The sequence below is a fragment of the Apium graveolens genome, chromosome 1 (assembly GCF_009905375.1).
Source record: "Apium graveolens cultivar Ventura chromosome 1, ASM990537v1, whole genome shotgun sequence".
Taxonomy (NCBI): Eukaryota; Viridiplantae; Streptophyta; class Magnoliopsida; order Apiales; family Apiaceae; genus Apium; species Apium graveolens.
Window position 1 is genome coordinate 188,597,958 of NC_133647.1, and position 24,728 is coordinate 188,622,685.

General features: G+C 39.8%; 3 protein-coding genes across 3 annotated transcripts; all 3 read right to left on the minus strand.

The window, feature by feature from the left end:
* Positions 1–4,900: 4,900 nt before the first annotated feature.
* Positions 4,901–5,990, minus strand: LOC141673706 (basic leucine zipper 43-like). The gene has a single exon (XM_074480453.1). It carries the CDS (start codon positions 5,667–5,669, stop codon positions 5,073–5,075), a length of 597 nt encoding a protein of 198 aa, XP_074336554.1. The 5' UTR covers positions 5,670–5,990; the 3' UTR covers positions 4,901–5,072.
* An 8,436-nt stretch (positions 5,991–14,426) lies between these two features.
* On the minus strand, positions 14,427–15,095 carry LOC141713548 (uncharacterized). Its single transcript, XM_074517019.1, has one exon. The coding sequence runs from the start codon at positions 15,093–15,095 to the stop codon at positions 14,427–14,429; it is 669 nt and encodes a 222-aa protein (XP_074373120.1).
* Positions 15,096–15,143: 48 nt separating this feature from the next.
* Positions 15,144–18,493, minus strand: LOC141713558 (uncharacterized). The gene is made up of 2 exons (XM_074517031.1): positions 18,248–18,493; positions 15,144–18,182 (listed from the first exon to the last, which is right to left on the minus strand). Exons 1-2 carry the CDS (start codon positions 18,491–18,493, stop codon positions 15,144–15,146), a joined length of 3,285 nt encoding a protein of 1,094 aa, XP_074373132.1.
* Between the last annotated feature and the right edge of the window lie 6,235 nt (positions 18,494–24,728).

Here is a 24,728-nt window from a genome sequence, read left to right on the forward strand (position 1 = left end):
TAACACAGATGCATATAAGAATGTCAGTACTGAAGGGTCTTCTGTTGGTCTTAATAATGACAAGTTCACTGAAGGTCAGTGTCAGCAGATTATGCAGATGTTGCAACAAACTCTAAGGAACACCAATGCAAATGGCTCAGGATCTGCACCTGCTTATTTTGCTGTTAACAGTACTCAGTTTGCAGGTACTTCATTTCACTTTGCTAGTCCTGTCAATATTGTTTCACAAAATACTAGTGATTGGATAATTGATACTGGAGCCACAAATCATGTGACTCCTTACAAACATCTCCTTCATGATTTGAGGCCTTGCAGTTCTAAACTGTATTTACCTAATGGAGATTGTGCTGAGGTTACTCATTTAGGATCTATATTTCTACATGATCAGATCCATTTACAGAATGTACTCTGTGTTCCTAAGTTTCAATACAACTTATTATCCATAACAAAACTTCTCACTAACAGTACTGCTTCTGTGATGTTTCATCTTGACAAATGTTATCTTCAGGCCCCTACCTTGATGAGGGACCTCGAGATTGGTAAGGCTGTCAATGGACTTTACATTCTTAATGCTTCTGCTCTCAATTCTGCAACTCTCTCCTATGCCTCTACTTGTGCTGCTATTTCAGTGAACTCTTCTACTACTGATCTCTGGCATGCTAGAACTGGTCATGTACCAAACTCTGTACTTACTTTGTTTTCGTTTGATTGTAAATCCACTCTATCTCATGAATGTGATAGCTGTCAGTTGTCAAAGCAAGTGAGAAAACCTTTTCCTTCAAGTGATTCTGTTAGTAGTGATATTTTTGAACTTGTTCATATGGATTTATGGGGTCCATATAGAATTAAAACTAATGGCAACTGCTCCTATTTTCTCACCTTAATTGATGATAAGTCTAGAGCTTCCTGGTTATTCTTGTTGGTAGATAAAACTAATGTTGCTTCAGTCTTATCTGACTTTGTCCAGCATGTTCAAACCCAATTCAATACTCATATTAAAATCTTGAGATCTGATAATGGAACCGAGTTCCTTAATCATCAGGTTCACACTCTTTGTGCTCAAAATGGTATAATTCACCCAACAACATGTGCTTATTCACCCCAACAGAATGGTAAAGTAGAAAGAAGACATAGGTATCTTCTGAATGTGGCAAGAGCCATCAGATTTCATGCTCATATCCCTCTATCCTTATGGGGTGATTGTGTTCTTACAGCTTGTTATCTTATTAATAGAACACCATCTCCCCTTTCTTCAAGGCCAATCACCTTATGAAGTTCTATTTCATAAAAAGCCAGACTACAATCGTCTAAAAGTCTTTGATTGTCTCTGCTTTACTACTAATGTTCCAAAGCCAGCAGATAAATTTGCACCTAGAAGTGTTAAAGGTGTTTTTTTAGGTTACCCTTATGCCAAAAAGGTTTATAAAGTGTTAGATTTAAAAACTAAACATGTTTTCATTTCTAGGGATGTTCATTTTGTTGAACATCAATTTCCTTTTTAACAGATTATGAGTACTCCTGTTGTTCCTTATTTGTTTCCAGACACAACATCTTTGATCTCTCTTACTGATCCTATAACACCTTCTTCTGATTCATCCACTACTTCTAGTCCTGAGATTTCTACTATAGATTCCACTCCTCACTCTTCTGATTCTAGTGACTTCATTCAATCTCATGCTCCTGCCAGACCTCAGAGACAAACACAAGTACCTCTTAAATATCAAGATTACACTGGTCTCCACACTAGTTTTGCTCATAATGTTAATTCACATTCTACTTCTATCTCTAGTTCATCAGACAACAAAATCTTTGAACCTACTACTTATAATCAAGCAGTTCAGTCCACTGAGTGGTGTCAGGCTATGGCAACAGAATTGTCAGCTTTGGAAGCCAATCAAACATGGCAAGTTGTACCTCTTCCACCTCATAAGAAGGTAGTAGGGTGTAAGTGGTTGTACAAGGTCAAGTACCTTCCTAATGGTCAGGTTGATAGATACAAAGTTAGGTTAGTAGCCAAAGGCTTTACACAAACTGAAGGACTGGATTTTTTTGATACTTTTGCACCAGTTGCTAAAATGACTACTTTCAGAGTCATTGTGGCTCTGGCAGCTATGCAGAACTGGTCACTAACACAGTTGGATGTGACAAATGCTTTTCTGCATGGTTCCTTACATGAAGAGGTTTTTATGGAGATTCCTCCTGGCTATCATATTCCCTCTGAGATTTCAACTCAGTTTCCTGATGCTTATCTGGTATGTAAACTCATCAAGTCTCTGTATGGTCTGAGACAAGCTCCAAGAGAGTGGTTTGACACTTTATCTACTGCTCTCCTAGAATTTGGCTTTACACAAACCTGGAGTGATTCTAGTCTGTTTGTTCTTAAACATGGTTCTCAGATTGTTATTCTTTTGGTATATGTGGATGATATGGTGTTAACTGGTAATGACACAACTCTTATGTCTCAAGTTACAACCTTCTTGGCTAGTAAGTTCAAGATTAAGGAATTAGGTCCTTTGAAATATTTTCTTGGAATTGAAATTCTCAGGTCCAGTTCTGGTATCTATCTGCATCAAACTAAGTACTCCAATGATATTATTCGAGATGTAGGATATTTCGATGCTAAGCCTTCCTTGGTTCCCCTTGATCAACATCACACTCTTACAGATGACTCTGAATCTCCTTATCTTACTGATATCTCTTCCTACAGAAGGTTAATTGGTCGTTTAATCTATCTCACCATCACTAGACCAGACTTGTCTTACTCTGTTCATATTCTGGCTCAGCATATCCATAAACCTCAAGAGTTTCATTGGTTGGCAACCCTTAAATTGGTCAGATATCTGAAACATACTGCTGGTCAAGGCATTTTAATGTCTAGTGCTTCTGGTTTTACTCTTAAAGTTTTTACAGATGCTGATTGAGGTAGTTGTAAAAACACAAGGCAATATCTTACTGGATTTTGTGTCCTACTGGGAAATTCTCTCATTTCTTGGAAATGTAAACGTCAATATACTCTGTCTCGGTCCTCCGCTGAAGCCGAGTACAGGGCTATGGCTGACTCTTGTTGCGAGATTACATGGCTCATCTCATTATGCAACGAGTTACACACTCCTCCTGTCACTCCTGTCTCTTTGTACTGTGATAACAATTCTGCTCTTCATATTGCTTCAAATTCTGTCTTTCACGAGAGGACTAAACATATTGAAATTGATTGTCATCTAGTACGACAACAGATCAAGCAAGGTGTTATTGTTACTCATCATCTTCCAACCTCTGAACAACCTGCTATCTTATTTACTAAGTCCTTGCCTTCTTGTCAGCTTCGGTTTCTACTCTCCAAGTTAGGAGTCTGCAACTTGTTCCAGTCTCCTCACTTGAGGGGGATGTTAAATATATAGCTAAAATGACAAAACAGGAAAAAGAGGTGGACAGTTGTACAAGTTAAAGAGATGAATTAGGCGGGAAAGTTAGTTAGGAGTGGGAGGATAGATCTGAAATGTATAAAAACCAAGAACTCTACTTCTGAAAACATATAACATGAATTAGGCGGGAAAGTTAGTTAGGAGTGGGAGGATAGATCTGAAATGTATAAAAACCTAGAACTCTACTTCTGAAAACATATAACACAATCCAGAACTTATTATATTGTATCTTCATCTTCTTCAATGATAATCATCTAGTTTTCTTTGATAATTACTGTAAATATATGCTTCTAACACAAATGCTGTAATATTATTTACTAGATGAGGATGTGATTAGAAGCAAGTAGTCTTCCACTTTGTACTAGCACGTCTAATGGAAAACCATGCAACTGGTGCAAATTCTTATATGACTGAGTAATGTGAACAAGTTGAATGGGAAATATATCCCAGAATTGATTCTCGAGTTTGATCTGTAGCTTAGATTGATAGAAATGGAATGCAGGAAGGAATGCATCTTACAAAGTGTTATCCTATCCATTTCATTAGTTTCCTCCTGATTTCACTTTTGATTCTTTAAACCAAACGGATCCGATCATGGCCTTAAGTAAAGCACCAAGTGAGAATATGCACGTCTACCAGGCCGGTTAGTTAGCATGGGTTCTGATACTTCTTTAGGTACTACTAGGCTTAATTCTTATTATTGACATAACATATGATATATTCTAAATTCACCAAGTACAAATTGTCAGATTATTAGGTGTAGAATATTGGGAAAAAAAAATCATAAAACGAATATATGTGCATATTATGTTAGATCGAAATTATACAATGATACTTGATCAGCAAGAATATATTCCAATGAATGAATTCATATTCTAGATTATACATGAAATTCTCGTCTGATATCCATAAGGATAAGATAGGCAGCATGCAGGTAACCAGTAATATGGTAACATGTGGAAATGGCAAGGAGCTGCACTAAGCAGACAACACCTGAAGTAGTCCCTCCATGATGGCTGGGACTTGGATTCTTAGCTTTGATGCCTCGCAGAAACTAAAGACATTAGTTTCGTATAATGGGTTGCCTTTTGAATGTTGGCATCTTACAGTAGTTCATTGTATTATATCCACTACTGACTACTGCCAGTACCTCCACCACCGTTTGTCGCATTGCTTGTACTATTGGGGCCTTCTCTCTAAGGTACTGGATCGTGTTTCCATTATGAATTCTCTCTTGAAACCTATATGATTTTATGCTCTATTCTTTTAAAAAAACTCAATTATTTAGGTTTGACACAGATAAGTCTTCTTGGTTCTAGAACGTTTATATCACTTTGGGCTGTTTTCTTGCATAATTACCTTTGTGACGACTGTATTAAGTGATGGGGGGGGTCATATACTGTCCTTTTAGAATTTAATGATGAATTTCATAAGTGTGCCTCTGAGTTGAGCTAGTGGGATATATCATATTCACATAGTAGCTCCATGATTCATTCATTTTATGCGGCGATAAAGAGTTACAAACTGGTATTACGAATAATGATAGGAAGCAGCATACAGGAGAAGGAACATGAAAAGGTGGATACAACAAATATTAGATCATAAGAGTATATATATTTTTATTTTTTGATTCAGATTTATGGCTATAGCTTATTGTAGCAAATTGGTGGAACTACTCATACAATTATCTGATGATTCAGTCCTAGGATGAGCAGAAGTGCAGGGTAGTTCCTCCAAATCTCTTAAGCCATTGTAAGTACTAGCAAGCTGAACATCAGTCAGCATTCGACGAAGATTAGACGTTTCTTCCTTAAGCCTTGCATTTTCTAGCACAACCCGGTCATGACTCTCGGATACATTATTTAATTTTTCTATGATGTCATTCTTCTCTGTTCTTAAACGGTGAACTTGTGACAATAACTCATCCAGGTGCTTCTGCTTCCTCATCCTCGACCTACGAGCAGATTCTCTGTTAGAAATCATTCTTCTCTGCTTTCTCTCGTTGATGATGCTAAGCTGCAGCTCATCGCCTTCATCTGAGGTCGAGTTGTTACTAACACACGAGGACTGAGCATTGAAATCGTGGACAGGGAGGGAGTTTTGCAAGTTCATATAGTTGGTTAAAAAGTTGTCGAAGTGCTGGAGTGATGACATGTTACTCTGTATAACCCCACAGTTGTTATCAACCTGGGACATGTTTTCTTGAGCCAAGGTTTGGATTTCTACATATTCAGATGAAAACATCATGGCTAAAAATGGTAGAGCAATTCTAAAGTTTGGTTTGATTTGGTTTTTTATGGTGAGAAAATAGATTGTGGAGCGGACAGATTAAGAATGGATGGGCTTTTATAGGAGGAAGAGGCAAGAAATGTGGGCTACATAAGTTGTAAGAAACTCACGGAAGCAGAACAAGGACATGTTACAGTAACAGCACTTCAAATGTGTGTGATGTATGCATGTAATGATTGGAACTTTTACTATACAAGTGTGGTAAGCATATCCAACAATGGATTCATATGTTGATTATGTAACATTATAATGTATGTTTTCATGTATGTATATCATGTATGGACACGGACAACCGATAATTTTTGCACCATACTTACCGTCGTTAAGATATGCCAATACATAAATCCTGCAATTCTAGTCCTGGGTGTGGAAAGAGTGAGCATGTCTAGTATTCACGTTCACGTAAAAACATCTGTTACTTCTTACTGCGGTTATTTTTTTCGCTAATTCACTATTAAGAAGCATGATAACATATGTTGTAAATATAATTTACAATCTCTACTAGAGTTTTGGACTCATTCCGTATAAATGAGTTCACTAGAATAAAATGGACTTTTAGCGTCAGTCAAAAGAGGCCTAAGGGCTTGGTTATTGGGCATTGAATACTGGGTACTTGTTTCAGGGGGTGGTGGGGAAAGTTGAGGTTAAAAAGAGGAAAACAAAAATGACAAGTAGTCTCTCAAAGTCAATCTGAAAATAATTTTCTGAGGAAATGCTTAGCCAAGTTGAGCATAACTTTTTCCACACCATCCCACCTTGTGATTGATCATGTCCAGTTGTGTGAATGTGGATGATAGAAAAACCAAAAACAACAAAAATAGAGTACTCGAAAATACATTTTTAAGTAATCTTGTGACTGTAAGGGCACTGATACTTGAAATTTAAGGGAACATTACAATAGTAAAGTGTACATCACTACACCAGTTGACATCATGCATGAACTTGAACTCGATCAGTTTCTATTCCTACTCCTTTAGCTTTAGCTAAGGTCACTTGATAAACTTATAAATTATAATATTGTTTTGCAGGCGGAGATAGAAATGGAATAGAATGAAATGAATAAAATTAATGGATATTAGTAAAAAATGGAGTGAACCCTCACAAAATGAGTACAAAAGGAATGGAGCATTTATTCTCAAACCTGGTGTTTGATCTCTGATTTATGTTTTTTTGGTTTAGTAAATTCTTGTTTATGTTATTGCAGAATGGAATGGGTAAATAACGAAAAATATGAATTAATACACACTATAATATGAATTAATATGGCTATCCAAACACAACATACGGGTATATGGACTCAACTCACCTCTCACACTCAAACTTACAATCTACACTTGAAATTATCGAGATTATTTTTGAAGTTAATCATCAACTAATTCTAAACTTAACTTCAAGTTTCTGTTACGTAAAAAATAACTTTATAATTCTATGTTAAATTAGTTACACTTCAGAAATTTTAAGCGTGTTTAACTGATCAATTATATATTTTGGACATTTAAATATGACATTTTTGTCTTCAAACACGTATTAGAGGTAGATGATTCTGTATTAGCCATGCAACATCCGTAGCAGTTTCCGTTGCTTAATTATGAGTTTAATTAACACATGGCTGTGTAAATTACCAGAAGATATCATCAGTAATTAGGTTTAAAGTTTTGCGTCCCTTTCATGCAAAACTAGCCGTCACCACAACTTCTCACGTCTCTTTCTGTTTCATTAATTAGTACTTTAATAATTAAATAACAGTAAGAATTCTTGTCTATCTATGGTCTAGGTTTCTTTAATCACAACGTGTGGTCGTTTCTTACTCGATAATGGCTTATTAATTAGGTTTAACAGTGTTAATCTTATGAAAAAACCTTAATTAATTACATATAGTTATCAAAATGAATCTAAAAAAGCATGGCCAAATCTCAGAGGCAGCAACTTGCAACCGAATTGATATGTTTTATATATGTATGCATGCTGGGATTAGTTCATCAGTTGGGAGTTTCAGTATTCTGCCACTAATTAATCTTATTTTATTGATCAACATATATTAATTAAACGTATTTTGGTGATCACCCACTAAGCCAACATCTCTTTGGGTTTATAACTGCAGCCCTTTAATAAATAAGAATTAGAATTGTATGCAGGGTTCCCACGTAATCCTCCTATTTAAAAGTTTTATGAGACGTACATAGAATGAAGTTTTTGTTTTAAAATAAGAAAAATAATTTAATAATGAAAAGTCATACTATATCTATATATATGATCAAAATTAAACAAACGTATAAGTTATCACTGTTGAATCCTTATTTCTTATATATGCAACTTAGCGATTTTTTGAAGTGATATGTACATTATATAATTCTCCAAGTGTTATTTTAACCCATCGACCACAAATACATAATCATATCTTTATCATCGAAGCAACGCCATCAAAACTTCTTACTCTCACAAAGGGATACAAACAAAACCTAAATAATATTAACAAAAAATGAACTAAGAGATAAATTAACAATAATAATAATAATAATAATAATAATAATAATAATAATAATAATAAAAGATCGGGACTATTCATAATTGAAAGCTGATTGAAACCCTTCAAATAACACGGAGGCTAATTCAAAGAATTTTAGGGTTTTAGTTGGCGTTGGTATATATACAACAATCAATATATTATCAAATTATCTATTTGTAAAAAAAATTCGTAAATAAACTTGAAATTAAAAAATTAAGAGCTCATATGTTGGCGGGAGACTATGCATTCATATTAATCACATGTATTAAATTTATTCACAGTTAATTTTCACACGCTAGATAGTTATTGAGAACACTTGTCAAGACCTGACAATACTGATAATCCCAAATCACCCTGGGGCATTCTCTTTGCCGAGCCCGGACTCAAACTCCTTTTGGACGGCGACGGCGGCAGCGTGCGGTGTAGCTGTAGGGTGGGATCCTACAAAACATAACCGGAGTGGGGTGGCGTCCCCGCGGCACCTCCGGCGTGAGAATGAGAAAGGGTTTTAAGGAGAAGAAGGGCAGAGTGGGGATTATGCGAATATATTTATGGGGTGTACGTGTGTGCATGTAAGTATAGGTGAGAGAGAGAGTATGTAAGATTGTAACCTGTAACCTTCCTTCTGTTCTACCTTTTATAGGCCTCCTACTAGGGTTCAGGGGTTTGTCTCTTTTCATCTGGACCGTAGGTTGGCCTTTTGGACTGTAGGGCATCTGGACGCCTGGGATGCGTCAGAGTACTATCAGATCCGGACCGTAGGAACGTCCTGGATCCCGGGTACCTGGACGGTGGTGATGTTGCCACGTGTCCTGGGTCCTCAAGGTCAACGCTGAATGTGTCAGAGTACTATCAGATCCAGAGCGTAGGAACGTTCTGGATCCCGGGAACCTGGACGGTGGTGATGCCGCCACGTGTCCTGGGATCTTGTATTTGGGCCCTGGGCCTCTTCAATTGGGCCTGAATTATTATGGGCTATCATTTGCCCCCAATCCCTTATGCGGGTTTACCCGGATGGGGGAGTAGAGTAATTGCCTTTGTGCCGCGACGCCTTTGCAAAATTTTGGGGGTTGTTTGATTTGCTGCCCCCTAACCCCGGGGTCAAATGGGGATGAGACTCCGGGGTTGACTTGGTTAGTCATTTGACTTGAGTTTTTAAGGTGGGATTCCTTGAAATACTTAGAAAAGTTTTGGGGGTTATTTGATTTGCTGCCCCCTAACCCCGGGGTTAAATGGGGATGAGACTCCGGGATTGACTTGGTTAGTCATTTAATTTGAGTTTTTAAGGTGGGATTCCTTGAAATACTTAGAAAAGTTTTGGGGGTTATTTGATTTGCTGCCCCCTAACCCCGGGGTCAAATGGGGATGAGACTCCGGGGTTGACTTGGTTAGTCATTTGACTTGAGTTTTTAAGGTGGGTCAAATGGGGATGAGACTCCGGGGTTGACTTGGTTAGTCATTTGACTTGAGTTTTTAAGGTGGGATTCCTTGAAATACTTAGAAAAGTTTTGGGGGTTATTTGATTTGCTGCCCCCTAACCCCGGGGTCAAATGGAGATGAGACTCCGGGGTTGACTTGGTTAGTCATTTGATTTGAGTTTTTAAGGTGGGATTCCTTGAAATACTTAGAAAAGTTTTGGGGGTTATTTGATTTGCTGCCCCCTAACCCCGGGGTCAAATGGGGATGAGGCTTCGGGGTTGACTTGGTTAGTCATTTGATTTTGAATTTGAATTTTGGGCACGGTTTGGTGGGCAAGTACACTTTTGACATTTGATTTTGCCCGGACTCTGAAAAGTTGCTGCTGCGAAGCCGGGGTGTCAGACGACTGTTGGGATTCCAGCCGGGGTCAAAGATACATAGGCTTTAACTATATCTTTTGAGTGTGCTGGTTATTTACTCTCCCCCTTTTTCCTCCTGAAAAGACGTGCCCACATAATGATTTCGTGACAACTCATGTAATAACTGCTGTGCAGTTACTATTTGGGACCAATTGGGTTTCGCCACGTGTCCTGGGGGTTAATTTTTACTTCAAAACCTTTCACCTGCCTCTTTTACCTTCTATAAATACCACTCTCACCCACTTTATTTTCCTTTACGCAAATACTTCTGCAGAGGGAGACAAGAGAGCATTTACAGAGATTTTTTGGAGCATTTGCTGTTGAAGCCCCATTTTTTCTCCTGCCCATTTGTAAGTGTCTCGATTCTTTTGTTTCCTTCTTTCATTCGTTTTCTTGTGTTTTTGCAATGCATGTAATCTTTTGTGCGGGTTTTGCTTCGCTCCTTCGTATTTCTTGCTCGAGTTTCACGACTGTATTGTTTATTTGACCTTGAATCTCTGTAGTTTGTAGATTTTGCATAAGTTTTGCAGTGGTTTTGTGCTTGATTTATGTAAATATCATGGATTTTGGTAGTTTTGTATGTGGATAAGTGGGTTTTTAGTAGTGTAAAAAGTTGAAGGGCCCGGGGTGTGTTCTTGATATATGTTTTTGGTTGTATGTGTGTGTATATGTTGTAGATCTTGTTTTTGGGGTAAGACCCATACACGATTTGTTTCTAAACTTTTTCTGTTTTTGTTTTGTTTTTGTTGTTGCTGGGTTCAGGTTTGGCGTTGACTCCGGGATGTGTTTTTATAGATACACGTAGTTTATGCCGGGTACCCATTTTAAACGTGCTGCTACCCTTAGGAGTCGATATCCCAAAAGGACTAGAGGTTTATGCGAGCTCAACTCCTTCTACCCTTCATCTTCTTCTTCTAGTAGCTCTAAAGAGATGCCTCCCCGGGTTAACCCCCCCAACAAGTCTTAGCTCAGACCCTAGTGTTAGGTCCCGGGGGTACCTTATCGAACCCGGATGGATCATGGGAGGACGTAGATGAATACTTCATCCAGTGCAGAGTGAACCTTAAGCCCCTGAGCTTTTATTACAGAGATTTATCCGAGGCATATGGGGGCCCGGATGGTTTGGGAGGCAGGGAGCCCTATAATGAAGATGACATGAATAGGAAGTTCTTCACCGCCCCGGGGACTAGGTATGAGTGTTGGGCGGTTCATAAAGAGGTCCAGGAGAAATATACGGACGCTGAGGTAGATGGCGCCCTTAGACTCGCCTTTAACCTTGATGATACATACCAGTAGAGATGGCCCGAGGAGCATGAAAGGGTATACCACAGACCGGAGGGGGGATGGGTTGGTATTCCACTAGAGCATCTCCGGGGCATGCGCCTCGGATTACATCAGTTCACCAAATCCCTATGCCGGGATGTTTATGGGATTCCTTTCACACAGCTAGCCCCGAATTCGGTGAAATGGATAAGCTGGTTTTTAGCTTGCTGTCATGCCAAAAACTACCTCCCCACCTTCAAACTCTTCCATCATATTTTTAAAATTAAGAGGTCCACCGCTCGGCCGATTTATGAGTTCATGTTTAGGATAGAGGACTGTGGGTATCCTTCTGATAAGATGGTTCTCCCGATTAGTATGTTGACGTCGCTTAAGGGATGACACCGGGAGTTCATTTTTTTCCGGGGTGGGGATTTGGAGTTCATGCCGCTCCATAAACTTGAAATTAAAACAGATAGGTTTCCGGTCCAGCGGCTCGGGCAAGCAGCTCTCTCGATGGTTTATGCCTTCTGTGGGGCACTTGGGACGCAGTGGACCCGGGACTATTTTTCTAGCGATGAAAACATGCATGTTGCCGGATGTAAGTCATTTGCCTTAGTGTTATTTTTGTTGCTTTAGCTTTGATTGTTTGTATCCGGGACTGATAATTTGTTGTCTCCTTCTCAGGTATTCCGAAGTTAATTCCTTATCCCCCGAATATGTCTACCCAACTTAAGGATCTCTCAGCCAAGCTGCGAAGGATTGGGGGAATGACAAGCTTGGATTCCGGGAAGAAGAAGGTTGGTGAGGGTGATGATGCGGTCCGGAAGGCGGCGCCGTCTCGTTCGGGGAGGACAACGATCGTGATCAACGAGCCCCGGGACGAGGATGTGCAGCAAGGGGTTGTGATAAGGGTTCCGGCACCCCGAAAGAGGAAGAATGCTCCCGCGGGTTTCGGGGACAAAGGTGATGATGTATCTGAGGGCCCAGTTTCGAAGAAAGCTGCTGTTGACCTGGCCCCGGATACTCCGGAAACTTTGAAGGCCCTGCTTGCTAGTTTCACCCCGGAGACTCGCCGGAGGGAGCTGTTTGAGAACTATGCTAGCACGGCGGAGAGGAAGAAGTACATGAAGGAGCCTCTCGACGACTTCCTGGTCGGGCTTCAGGAGGATATCACTGCTGTAAGCCTTTTTCTTACTTGCCTTCTTCTTGTGTTCTTGTATTTGTGTTACCTAATCATGATTTATAATGTTTTCAGGCTAACTCCCAGGTTGCTGGACTGGTTTGCATAACCCAGAGCCTTCAGGCGAAGGCTGATGCTGCCGAGGTCTACAAGACTGAATCCGAGCGGCTGTCCCGGGAGATCCAGGAGTTGAAGGAGGCAAGTGCAAGGGAGGCTGCTGCTCATAAGATTATTTTGGACGAGATCCGGGAGAGGCAGGATCGGGCTGAGGCTTCTGTCCGGGAGATGAGGGCTGAAAATCAGAAGTTGAAAGATGATCTTGCCGCCCGGCCCACTCCCGAGGAGGTTCTGGCAGGGTTCCGGGGCACTCCTGCATACTTCGAAGAACTGAACGACAAGGCCCTAGAGAAGATCCAGATCTGCTGGAATGTTGCTTCTAAGTATCTTGTTGAAGAGCCCCAGGGTACCATTGATGTCTTCCTGGAGAAGTACATTGAGGAGGAGACTCGGCTGGAGCAGGAGAAAGAAGCCATCCAGGCGAGGGAGTCCGGTGCCGGAACCTCTAGCAATGTTCCTTCCTTCCCCGGATCGCCACTTGCTGAACAGCCTCCCGTACCAGAGGGTGACCCGGAGCAGCCTCCTTCTCCTCCCGCCGATCCTGCCGTCGAAGCTTGAAGACTTTGCCATGTTTTGGCATGTAATTTCTATTTTCTTGTTTTTTAAATTAAGCCATTCCGAACTGAGCCTTTTGGCTTTATTTTTAACTTGTTTGTAATCTAAATGCTTTTGATTTGCCCCCCGGGGTGTGTTTCCCCGGGGTAGTTTAATGTGATTGTGCTTCGTTTCCTTCGTTTTGATTTGCATATTAAAACTTCTGACGTAGGAATTCAGGAATAGTTAGGAATTTTCCTAAGCACACATGGGCTGCGTTTTTGTAGGCCCCGGGATGGGGTAAAAGTTTTAACTTATAAAAATTTTATGAATACTAATAGGCTGAGTTTTTATAGGACCCCGGGTAGGGGTTACTTTCCAATTGATTAAAATTTTCAAAGTACACATGGGCTGTGTTTTTACGGACCCCGGGATGGGGTAAAATTTTTAACTTATAAAATTTTTATGAATACTCATAGGCTGAGTTTTTATAGGGCCCCGGGTAGGAGTTACTTTCCATTTGATAGAAATTTTCAAAGTACACATGGGCTGTGTTTTTGCGGACCCCGGGATGGGGTAAAATTTTTAACTTATAAAATTTTTATGAATACTCATAGGCTGAGTTTTTATAGGACCCCGGGTAGGGGTTACTTTCCTTTTGATAGAAATTTTCAAAGTACACATGGGCTGTGTTTTTGCGGACCTTGGGGTGGGGTAAAATTTTTAACTTATAAAAATTTTATGAATACTCATAGACTGAGTTTTTATAGGACCCCGGGTAGGGGTTACTTTCCATTTGATAGAAATTTTCAAAGTACACATGGGCTGTGTTTTTGCGGACCCCGGGATGGGGTAAAATTTTATGAATACTCATAGGCTGAGTTTTTATAGGACCCCGGGTAGGGGTTACTTTCCAATTGATAGAAATTTTTAAAGTACATATGGGCTGTGTTTTTGCGGACCCCGGGATGGGGTAAAATTTTTAACTTATAAAAATTTTATGAATACTCATAGGCTGAGTTTTTATAGGACCTCGGGTAGGGGTTACTTTCCATTTGATAGAAATTTTCAAAGTACACATGGGCTGTGTTTATTTAAATTTGATGGCAAATAAAGGAGCAACGTAATGAAATTGATCCAAGCTATGGAAGGCTTAAAGTAGAGTTTTTCATTCATATTGAAAGCAAAAATTACATTCTGGGGTGAATGGGGATAATGCTTACATCAAAATATCATAGTATGAATGTAGAGGTGTTCCCAGAGTGTGCACTTTTTCCTTACTGGTAGAATTTCCTTAGGCGGGTTCCATGCCAGGTATTGGGGACCTCGGTTCCGCTGAGGTAGTTCAGCTTGTAAGTTCCCGGACGGATCACTTCCTTGACTATATAAGGGTCTTCCCAGTTCGGCTGCAGTTTTCTCTGATTAGTTGGGTCCGAGGCTTCAGTGTGCTGGAGCACCAGATCTCCCGCCACATATTCCCTTATCCTGGTCTTCTTCGCAAAGTGAAGCTTCATTTTTTCCTTGTAGCTTTCCATTTTTTCTACGGCCCGATCTCTTACTTCATCCAGGAGTTCGAGGTTGGTTCTGAGGCCTTCTATATTGGAGACCTCGTCAAAGTTGGTCACTCTATGTGAAGGGGATCCGGTCTCTACCGGTAACCGGGCTTCGGTACCGTAGGCAAGCTTGAATGGAGTCTCCCCGGTTCCTATCCGGGAGGTGGTTCTGTATGACCATAAAACCTTTGGAAGTTCATCCGGCCAGTTCTTTTTAGAGTCTTCCAGTCTCTTTTCCAGACCTCGGAGTATGGTTCTGTTTGTGACCTCAACCTGTCCATTTCCTTGTGGATGGGCCACATATGCTTTTTTGTGTCTTATCCCGAGCTCTTTGAGATAGGCTTCAAAATTCGAACCCATGAACTGTGGCCCGTTGTCCGAGATTAAAACCATCGGGATCCCGAACCTCATTACAATCATGTCCACAAACTTGATGCAGTCTTACTGGTTAATGGTTCTCATAGCCTTGGCCTCCGCCCACTTAGTCATATAATCTATTGCTACCAGAACGTAACGAAGGTCCCCTTTTGCCCGAGGGAAAGGGCTCATGATGTCAATTCTCCAGACAGCAAATGGGATCGGGGAGAGAACGGACCCAGGGAGGCTTGAACCTTGTTTTGGTACGTTGCTGAACTTCTGGCACTTGCTACATTTCTTGACATAGGCGACCGAATCAGCGTGGATTGTTGGCCAATAATAGCCTTGTCTGATGACCTTATAGGCTAGAGCTTTAGCGGCAAGGTGATCCCCGCAGATCCCCTCGTGAACCTCCCGGAGGCAATAATCCGCTTCATCCGGATCAACGCACTTTAACGTTGGTGCAGAGAAAGTTCTCCGGTATAACTGATTGTCTTCTAAAAAGAAGCGTGCAGCCTTATACTTGAGGTACCAGGCTTTGTTCTGATCTTCCGGAAGGGTGTCGTCCTTGAGATAGGCTATGTAAGGAGTCATCCAGTCCTCTGGGCTACTAACACATAATACTTCGGGCCGATCGGTGCTGGGGGCTCCGAGCTCCTCGAAGTAAACCGAGCTGCTTAAATCTGAAGTATTCTGGACGAGCTTGGACAACTCGTCTGCTTTCGCATTTTCTTCTCTGTTTATCTGCAAGATGGTTGAGTCCGGGATGGTTTCCAGGATTGTTCTAACCATTTCCTGATACCGAGCCAATTTGGGATCTTTTGCAACATATTCACCATTGGTTTGCCTTACCACAATCTGAGAATCACTATAAATTGTTAAATTCCTTACTCCAAGGGATTTGGCTAACCTGAGTCCGGAGAGTAGAGCTTCATATTCAGCCTGGTTGTTTGTTGCTTTGAAGGCGAAGGTAATGGCCTGCCGGATTGCGAATCCATCCAGGCTGGAGAGGATAAGGCCGGCTCCGGACCTTTCGGCTGTAGCCGAGCCATCAACATGTAATGTCCAAGAATCCCGGTTGTTAGACTCTTTTTCCCCCTTGGATCGGGTTTTAGGCGTCTCGGGGGCTTCCGGAAAGGTGCATTCCATGACGAATTCGGCCAACGCCTGGGCTTTTATGGTTGTCCTCGGGATAAATTTGATATTGAACTGACTCAACTCGATTGCCCAATTGACTAACCTTCCGGAGGTGTCTGGTTTGTGGATGATTTTGCGAAGTGGTTGATTAGTGATTACCCTGATTTCCCGGCCTTGGAAGTATTGTCTTAGCTTTCTGCTCGAGTGCACAAGAGCCAGTGCGAATTTTTCCAAGTTTGGGTACCAGGTTTCAGCATCTTTCAGGACTTGGCTTGCATAGTATATCGGGGTCTGCATCCCATTTTCTTCCCGAATGAGTGCGGAAGATACCGCTCTTTCCCCGGCTGCAATGTAGAGATAAAGGGGTTCCCCGGGCTTTGCTTTTGACAAAATAGGTGGGTTCATCAGATGTCGCTTGACTTCCTCAAACGTTGTTTGGCAACCCGGGGTCCAGTCGATCATCTTTTTATTCTGGGCCCCCTTTAATATCTCAAAGAAAGGCAGGCACTTTTCTGCCAATTTTGGGATAAATCTTCGAAGGGCTGCTAAGCATCCTGCAAGCTTTTGAATGTCCTTTTGAGTCCGGGGGACTGTCATTTCCATTATAGCTTTGATCTTCTCCAGGTTGGCCTCTATTCCTCTTTCGCTGACCAGAAAACCAAGAAACTTTCCGGAGGGAACCCCGAACGCGCATTTCTCCGGGTTCAGCTTCATGTTGTACTTCCTCAAGTTGTCGAAACACTCCCTGAGGTCTCGGATGTGCTCTGGGATTGTGGCCGACTTAGAGATCATATCATCAACATAAGATTCCATGTTCATGCCCAGCTGATCTTTGAAGATGGTATTCATCATTTTTTGGTATGTTGCCCCGACGTTGATTAACCCAAACGGCATCATAATAAAGGTGTAGACCGCCCGGTGTGTGATGAATGCCGTCTTCGAAATATATGCCGGGTTCATCTTGACCTGGTTGTATCCCGAGAAGGAGTCCATGAAACTTAGCATTACATGGCCCGAGGTCGCGTCTATCAGCTGGTCAATGTTGGGCAGGGGGTAAGAGTCTTTAGGACACGCCGAATTGAGGCTTGTATAATCCATGCACATTCGCCATTTTTCATTAGGTTTCTTGACCAGCAAAATGTTTGCTAGCCAATCCGGATACTTAATTTCACAGATTATGTCTGCTTTTAGCAACTTTTTGACTTCTTGGTCGATTGCCTGTTGTCTCTCCGGGGCAAAGTTCCTTCGGCTTTGCTTGATTGGTTTTTGCTTTGGATTCACGTCCAGGCTGTGCATGGCCACAGATTCATCAATCCCCAACATGTCTTCCGGGGACCAAGCGAACACGTCGGCATATTCCTTTAGTAGGTCGATGAGCTCCTTCTGGAATTTGGTTTCCAGGCCTTTGCCGATTTTGATTTTTCGGGTGGGGTTCCCGGGTTCCAAATCTAACTCTATTGTCTGTTGGGCAGGTTCTACCTTTGTCTTCTCCTTGCTTTCTACAAATTTCTGAATCCGGGCATCAGCGTTGGTTACACCGTACCCGGAGTCCTCAATCATATTCACATCCAGACGGGCCATTTTACTAAGGTGCTCTCGATGCTTCTTTCTGCTTTGTCCCTTGGGTAGGGACATTATCTTCTTCCGGTTTTCCGGCTCCGTTTCCGCCATGACAAGTGTTTGACCATAGCATCTACCTGATCTCCTTTCAATTCTCCAACGCCTCCCGGGGTGGGGAATTTGAGTTTTAAGTGAATAGTTGAAGGGATTGCTCTGAGCTTGGTGATAGTGGGCCTTCCAAGGATCATGTTGTATGAGGAGGTTGCACTTATCACATAGAATTTCATCATATGAGAGATCTGCCGGGGTGCGGTCCCAAAGATTATGGGGAGATAAATGACGCCCCGGATTGGAATCATCGTGTTCCCGAATCCGTACAAGGGATCTTCGAGACAGGGGTCCATTCGGAGGTGGCCGAGCTCCATCCTGTTAAGCGTATGCTCGAATACAATATTAGCAGATGAACCATTGTCAACTAAAATTCTTTTTACCTCGTTGTTTGCGACATTAAGGGTCACCACCAATGCCAAGTTGTGGTCCGAATCGAGCCCCTCATAATCAGAGTATGAGAAGTAGATCGGCTCGTCATCCAGACTCTGGATCATCATCACGTCATTTTCCTGGATCGGGCTCCGGGGTGGAGAGGCTGTGCCTCCGAAGACAACATTCACCACGTTTTTGCCTCTTCCCGGGGCTCTGTCTTTGTCATTTGACCCCCTTTGAAGGTACTGGTTCATGTTTCCTTTCTTGATTTGGTCTTCTATGAACATTTTGAGGGAGAAGCAGTTTTCCGTGGTATGGCCATGATCCTCGTGATAGTCACAATGCTTGTCCCGGGCCCTATTTTCGGGAGGCGCCAGCAAGGGTTTTGGCGGATAATAAAACGGCTTGCCCTTGACTTCGCGCAAAATGTCGGCCCGGGGCCTGTTGAGGGGTGTCCACTCCGGTTCCGGCTTGGGTCCCTTCTTTGTCTTGGGTTTCCTTTCATTCTTTCTTGATTCGGGTTATGTATCCCGGGGTGGGGTTCCCCGGGACTACTGAATGTAGTTTGCTTGCCTGTCAAGCTTGTATCTTTTATCTCTCCGGGACGACGAACGTCGCTCCGGAGACTCATCATCATCATGTATTCTTCTATTCATCTGCATTGATTTGAGAACATTGTTTTCCTTTATGAACTTTGATGCCAACGCATATGCTGATGCTAGGCTCTGGGGCTCCCTATAAATCAAGTCTTTAACATAGCCTTCATAAGATATCGGGTGCAAGTTCCTTCGAAAGATGTTTACCGCCTCCTTTTCTTCTAAGTTGGAGAGTTGGTTGACTGCTTCCTGGAATCTTTTGATGAATTTCGGGAGGGGCTCCTTGCTTCTTTGCTGGATTGTTTCTAGATGCACATCTGCAGCTCGTTCATCCGGTTGGCCCTGAATCTTTTCAAACATATCTCGCGGAAGTCTTTCCAGGAGTCCACACTCCGGGATGGGATGCGGCTAAACCATTTCTGAGCACCCCCTTCAACGTTGATGCGAAGAATCGGCATCTAGTCAGGTTGCTGTAATCATAAATATTAGATATTTGCTCAAAATAGTTCAGATGCTCCTCGGGGTCAGCCAGTCCGTCAAAAGAGTCAAAATTGAAGTGTTTCAGCCCTGACTCCCTGGGGGTGGATTCCAGTTTCTTCGTGAACGGGGTTGCTGTCGCCCCTAATTCCATGTCGCCTTCTACTTTCCTTTTAAGGTCCGAAGGACCCGGGCCATTTGTTCTTGCTTGGATTCCTTCTCTGGCCCTGAGTCCGAAGAAATATGAATCCGGTGAGCCTTTCTCTTTAGCTTGGCCTCCTCCTCCCGGACCCTCCTTTCTATAGATTCCTGGGCTTTAGCCTCTTCTTCTTTCCGGATTCTCTCACGGAGGGCAGCTCTTTTTATTTCGTCTCTGGCATCCTCTGGTGGCCTTTTGAAGTTCTTCGCAATCCGGTCGAAGACGGATCCCCGAGATTCTCCGGACCGTTCGCCGGACCGCTCTCGCTGATCCCCTGGGCGGGTCTCAGGCTCAGCGTCCTGCTTTTCCTTCCACAAGTCCATTGCTGCCTGTATCTGTTCCGGATTCATGCTTCCCCATGGATTGGAGGGGACTCCTGTGTGTTTATCGGCAGCTCTTTCAATAACTATTCTCTGGTCTCCTGGTTGGAGATTTTGAGAGGGAGTCTGGGTTATGGGGAGCCCTTCGTCCAAGTCTTCCATGTCTCCATCCCTGGGTTAGGGAGGAGGCGGAAGGAAAGAGGCAGAAACTGCTGCTTTGCTTTTCCTCGTAGTCATGGTTATTTAAAGGTGCTATGAACTCAAAATAATAAAATTCATAAAAATCAGATCTGAGGGATTGGTAGTAGCGTTCTTACTGGGAGATGGTGTTTCAAGTTTCTGGGTGGTGGGGCTGCGGATATAAACACCACTGGTCAGAGGTTCGGCCCCTCCTTCTAGCGCCAATGATAATCCCAAATCACCCCGGGGCCTTCTCTTGGCCGAGCCCCGACTCAAACTCCTTTTGAACGGCGACGGCGGCGGCGTGCGGTGTAGCTGTAGGGTTGGAACCTACAAAACAGAACCGGAGGGGGGTGGCGTCCCCGCGGCACCTCCGGCGTGAGAATGAGAAAGGGTTTTTAAGGAGAAGAAGGGCAAAGTGGGGATTATGCGAATATATTTATGGGGTGTACGTGTGTGCATGTAAGTATAGGTGAGAGAGAGAGAGTATGTAAGATTGTAACCTGTAACCTTCCTTCTGTTCTACCTTTTATAGGCCTCCTACTAGGGTTTAGGGGTTTGTCTCTTTTCATCTGGACCGTAGGTTGGCCTTTTGGACTGTAGGGCATCTGGACGCCTGGGATGCATCAAAGTACTATCATATCCGGATCGTAGGAACGTCCTGGATCCCGGGTACCTGGACAGTGGTGATGTTGCCACGTGTCCTGGGCTCCTCAAGGTCAACGCTGAATGTGTCAGAGTACTATCAGATCCAGAGCGTAGGAACGTTCTGGATCCCGGGAACCTGGACGGTGATGATGCCGCCACGTGTCCTGGGATCTTGTATTTGGGCCCTGGGCCTCTTCAATTGGGCCTGAATTAAATTAAAAAATTAAGAGCTCATATGTTGGCGGGAGACTATGCATTCATATTAATCACATGTATTAAATTTATTCACAGTTAATTTTCACACGCTAGATAGTTATTGAGAACACTTGTCAAGACCTGACAATACTATATATGTCTGGTGGTCATAATAGTTTGAACTTCCATTAGATCATTACTAGCTTAAAACCCGTGCGATGCACGGATCGCACAGTTTTTTTTAATATTATATTATTTTATTAAAAAAAATTGAATTAAAATTTTAATTTTTTATTTAAAACTTTAAATGATATGACTTTATAATAATTATATTAGTAGACGTATATGTTTATAACTTTTTAGAACATTTAAACTTATTTAAAATGATAGCATTGGTAAGGAGGAAAATGTTATTATAACGAAATTATTATTTTATTGAATGTAAAAATATAATGTTTTCATTATGTTGGGAACTTAGAAAATATTATTTTAGCATGTTGATTACTTAATCGATTAACAGTAATTCTCTAAAAGATATTTAAAAAAGACAATATTACTGATTGAACGATATAGTTTTATTAATAATTTCATGTGTATTTTAAAAAAATAATATTTATGTTTTAATTAAAATTTGATTTTTAGTTTACATCAATAGGATGCGAATTATACTCTCTAATATTTATTTGATTTATCTCGGATCAGTGGTTTATATTATTTTATTTTAGCCCGATGCTCAATACACCGACCTAATCAAACTATTTTTTTTAATTTAATTTTAATTTTTTAAGTGTGGATCAATAAGATAATTTTGTATTAGACTGAATAATTACTATATATTATTTTATTTTTGTTGGTCGAATTGTATTTTTATTTTAGTTTTGTGTTAGTCTGAATCAATTGTGTAGTGTATTTTTTTATCCTGGATAAAAAAAATATTATTTTGTTTATCCAAGTTCATTGTATAATTTTTTTAAGAGAACTGATAATATTATTATTTAATCTTAACCCGATTCACATGACATATCAACTAAATCTTAATAATTATATTTAGTTTGCTTATTAATTTAACTTGAAATAACAGATTACAATAATATAGAACTCAGTATAAATTAAAATATAAATTGGTAGAAGAAGTTGAATTTAATATAAATTATAATGATATAGAGTTCGATATAAAATAGAATTGAAATTGGTAAAACAATAGAGGAAGTTAACTTCAATATCAATTAGAATTAGAATTGATCGACCCAATAATTAGAATTGAAATAATTAAGTAAGGGTAATTAAGTAATTTCACCAAGTATCGACCGACCGACTCCCAAACTTTTAGTGTTTCGTCTATTATAATATAGTATAGATATATTTTGTTTATCCAAGTTCATTAGTATAATTTTTTTAGGAAGATTGATAGTATTATTTTTTATATTAACTAAATCTTAATAATTATATCAGTTTGCTTAAATTTAATTTAGCCCGAAGTAATAGTTAGAATAATATAGAACTCGATATGATTTAAAATATAAATTGGTAGAAGATGTTGAATTTAATATAAATTATAATGATATAGAGTTCGATATAAAATAGAATTGAAATTGGTAAAACAATACAAGAAGTTGAATTCAATATCAATTAGAATTAAAATTGATCGACCCAATAATTAAAATTAGAATAATTAAGTAAGGGTAATTCAGTAATTGCAGCAAGTACCGACCGGCCGACTACCAAACTTTTAATGTTTCGTCTATTATAATATAGTATAGATGTTGTATTAATTCAGCTTCAACCCTAGGTATGCACAACACGGGTCTTTATTAATATTTATATATTATTTAAAATTATAATATTTTTTTTGATTATTACTTTATTGATATATTTATAGATAATATTAATATAAATATTTGTTATTAACGAAATTCGAACTTGTGAGCTCTAATAGTGTGTAAATAATAATATAAATATTTGTTGTTGGCGGGGTTCGAACCTGAGAGCTTGAGTAGTGTATATTCTTTTAGTATTTGAATTTAATGGTCCTAATCACTTGATTAAAAAGATCCGACGATCATAAATGTGGATAACCAAACGAACAAAAAAAACCTACAAAATTATACCTCATTCCGGTTATTATAGTATACTAGTACCTCCGTCCCCCTCAATTCTTTACATTGTTTTTCACATGTTTGACACGTATTTTAAAGCAACTATCAAGTATAGTTCCATAATTTATTTTTAAAAATTTATTTTTTTATAAAAATTTGAACATTATATTTTTATTTAGAAGAAAAAATTTTTTAAAAAAATTACACAACTACATTTAATAAGAGCATTAAAGTGCGTGCCGAGCCCCGTCCACCAATGTAAAGAATTGAGGGGGACGGAGGGAGTAGTATATAACCCGTGCGATGCACGATTGTTTTTATCATTAAATATTGTAAATTTTGATTTTAATATGTTGCTGCCAAGATTCGAACCTTATACCTATTAAAGAATGGGAAAATGGATTTTTTTGTCATGCAACTTATCGTGTTTTTAGAAACTTACCATTCAACTATTATTTTTTTCTTTCACCCACTAATGTTAGGTTCGTATTTGTTTTTAGTCACTAACGTTAGGTTCAGATTTGATTATTAGCATTATGTCAATTTTTGGTATTATTATTAAAATATAGTGGTGGTTTGTAATATTTTAATGATTTGATATATGTCTATATCTTTATATATATTACTCCCTATGTACCCAAGACGTTTACCTTGGTGATGAGAGTTTGACAAACATTTCAAGGCTCCTAAAAGATGTAGTTACATGAATTATTTTTAATTTTTTTTCTTCTAAATAATAATTTAACGTTTAAATTTTTATATACAATTTTTTTTAAAATAAGTTATAAAACTATGTTTGTAAGATAAATATCTTGTGAGAGTTCTTTGATTAAATACCAAATCCACATTATTACAATATTATTATATTTTTGTGTTTATATATATACTTGTTTCACAATTCTATTAGAATGAATGGGTTTATAGTTTTTATTTTGGGTCGGTAATAGTTGCATGAAAAAGTTGTGGTTGGTGATTTCATTGGGTTTTTGAAAGTGTAGTTTGGTAAAATATTGATATGTAATTTTTTAATTTTTTATAAGTACTTTATGATCAGTTTTGCTAATTTGATTATATGAAATTTTTTATATTTTTATTTCCCAATAATTTTAGTACGGATTGCGATGTCTCTACCTAATAATTTTGGTTTTGAGCTTAGTACCCCACCTAAAAAGTAACAGACGTATATGAACTGATTTTATGCGTCTGTTTACAATGTATATACATGTTCTGACCAGATGTTTAAAACAACAATATGCTTCCTTCCTATAACATACGTATATAATTTAGACATTATACGACTTCTCCATATGCATTTAACAAACTCAGACACATATAAGCTTTCTATTAAGACACATATGTCATTTTTGTACTAGTTATCACTATATTTTAATAATGCTATAGAAAATTGACAAAATACTAATAATTAAATCCGAACCTAACGTTAGTGACTAAAAAAAATCCGAACCTAACATTAATGAGTAAAACAAAAAATTATAGTTGAGTGGTAAGTTTCTAAACACAGAATAAGTTAGGTGACGAAAAAATTCATTTTCCCTTGAAGAATGTTATGCCCAAAAATTGATATAAACAATATTCAGATTGAGATTGATAAAATAGGCAAAATCGAAGGAGAAACGCCTAAAATCTAGGAAAATATAAGATTGACTTTCCATAAAAAAAAAGGCGCGCCCTAAGAACGCGCCCCATTGACTGAATAGCTGATTGACAGTTGTGGTTACCGTGCCTTAAAGGCGCGCCCTCAAATATAGTGGGGAGGC

Excerpts from the sequence above, each read along its gene's own strand:
- LOC141673706 (XM_074480453.1), bottom strand. The coding sequence starts at position 5,669 with ATGATGTTTTCATCTGAATATGTAGAAATCCAAACCTTGGCTCAAGAA.
- LOC141713548 (XM_074517019.1), bottom strand. The coding sequence starts at position 15,095 with ATGGTTTTAATCTCGGACAACGGGCCACAGTTCATGGGTTCGAATTTT.
- LOC141713558 (XM_074517031.1), bottom strand. The coding sequence starts at position 18,493 with ATGAACCAGTACCTTCAAAGGGGGTCAAATGACAAAGACAGAGCCCCG. Across the intron at positions 18,183-18,247 it reads TTAATGTCGCAAACAACGAG|GATGGAGCTCGGCCACCTCC; the intron begins GTAAAAAGAATT and ends TACGCTTAACAG.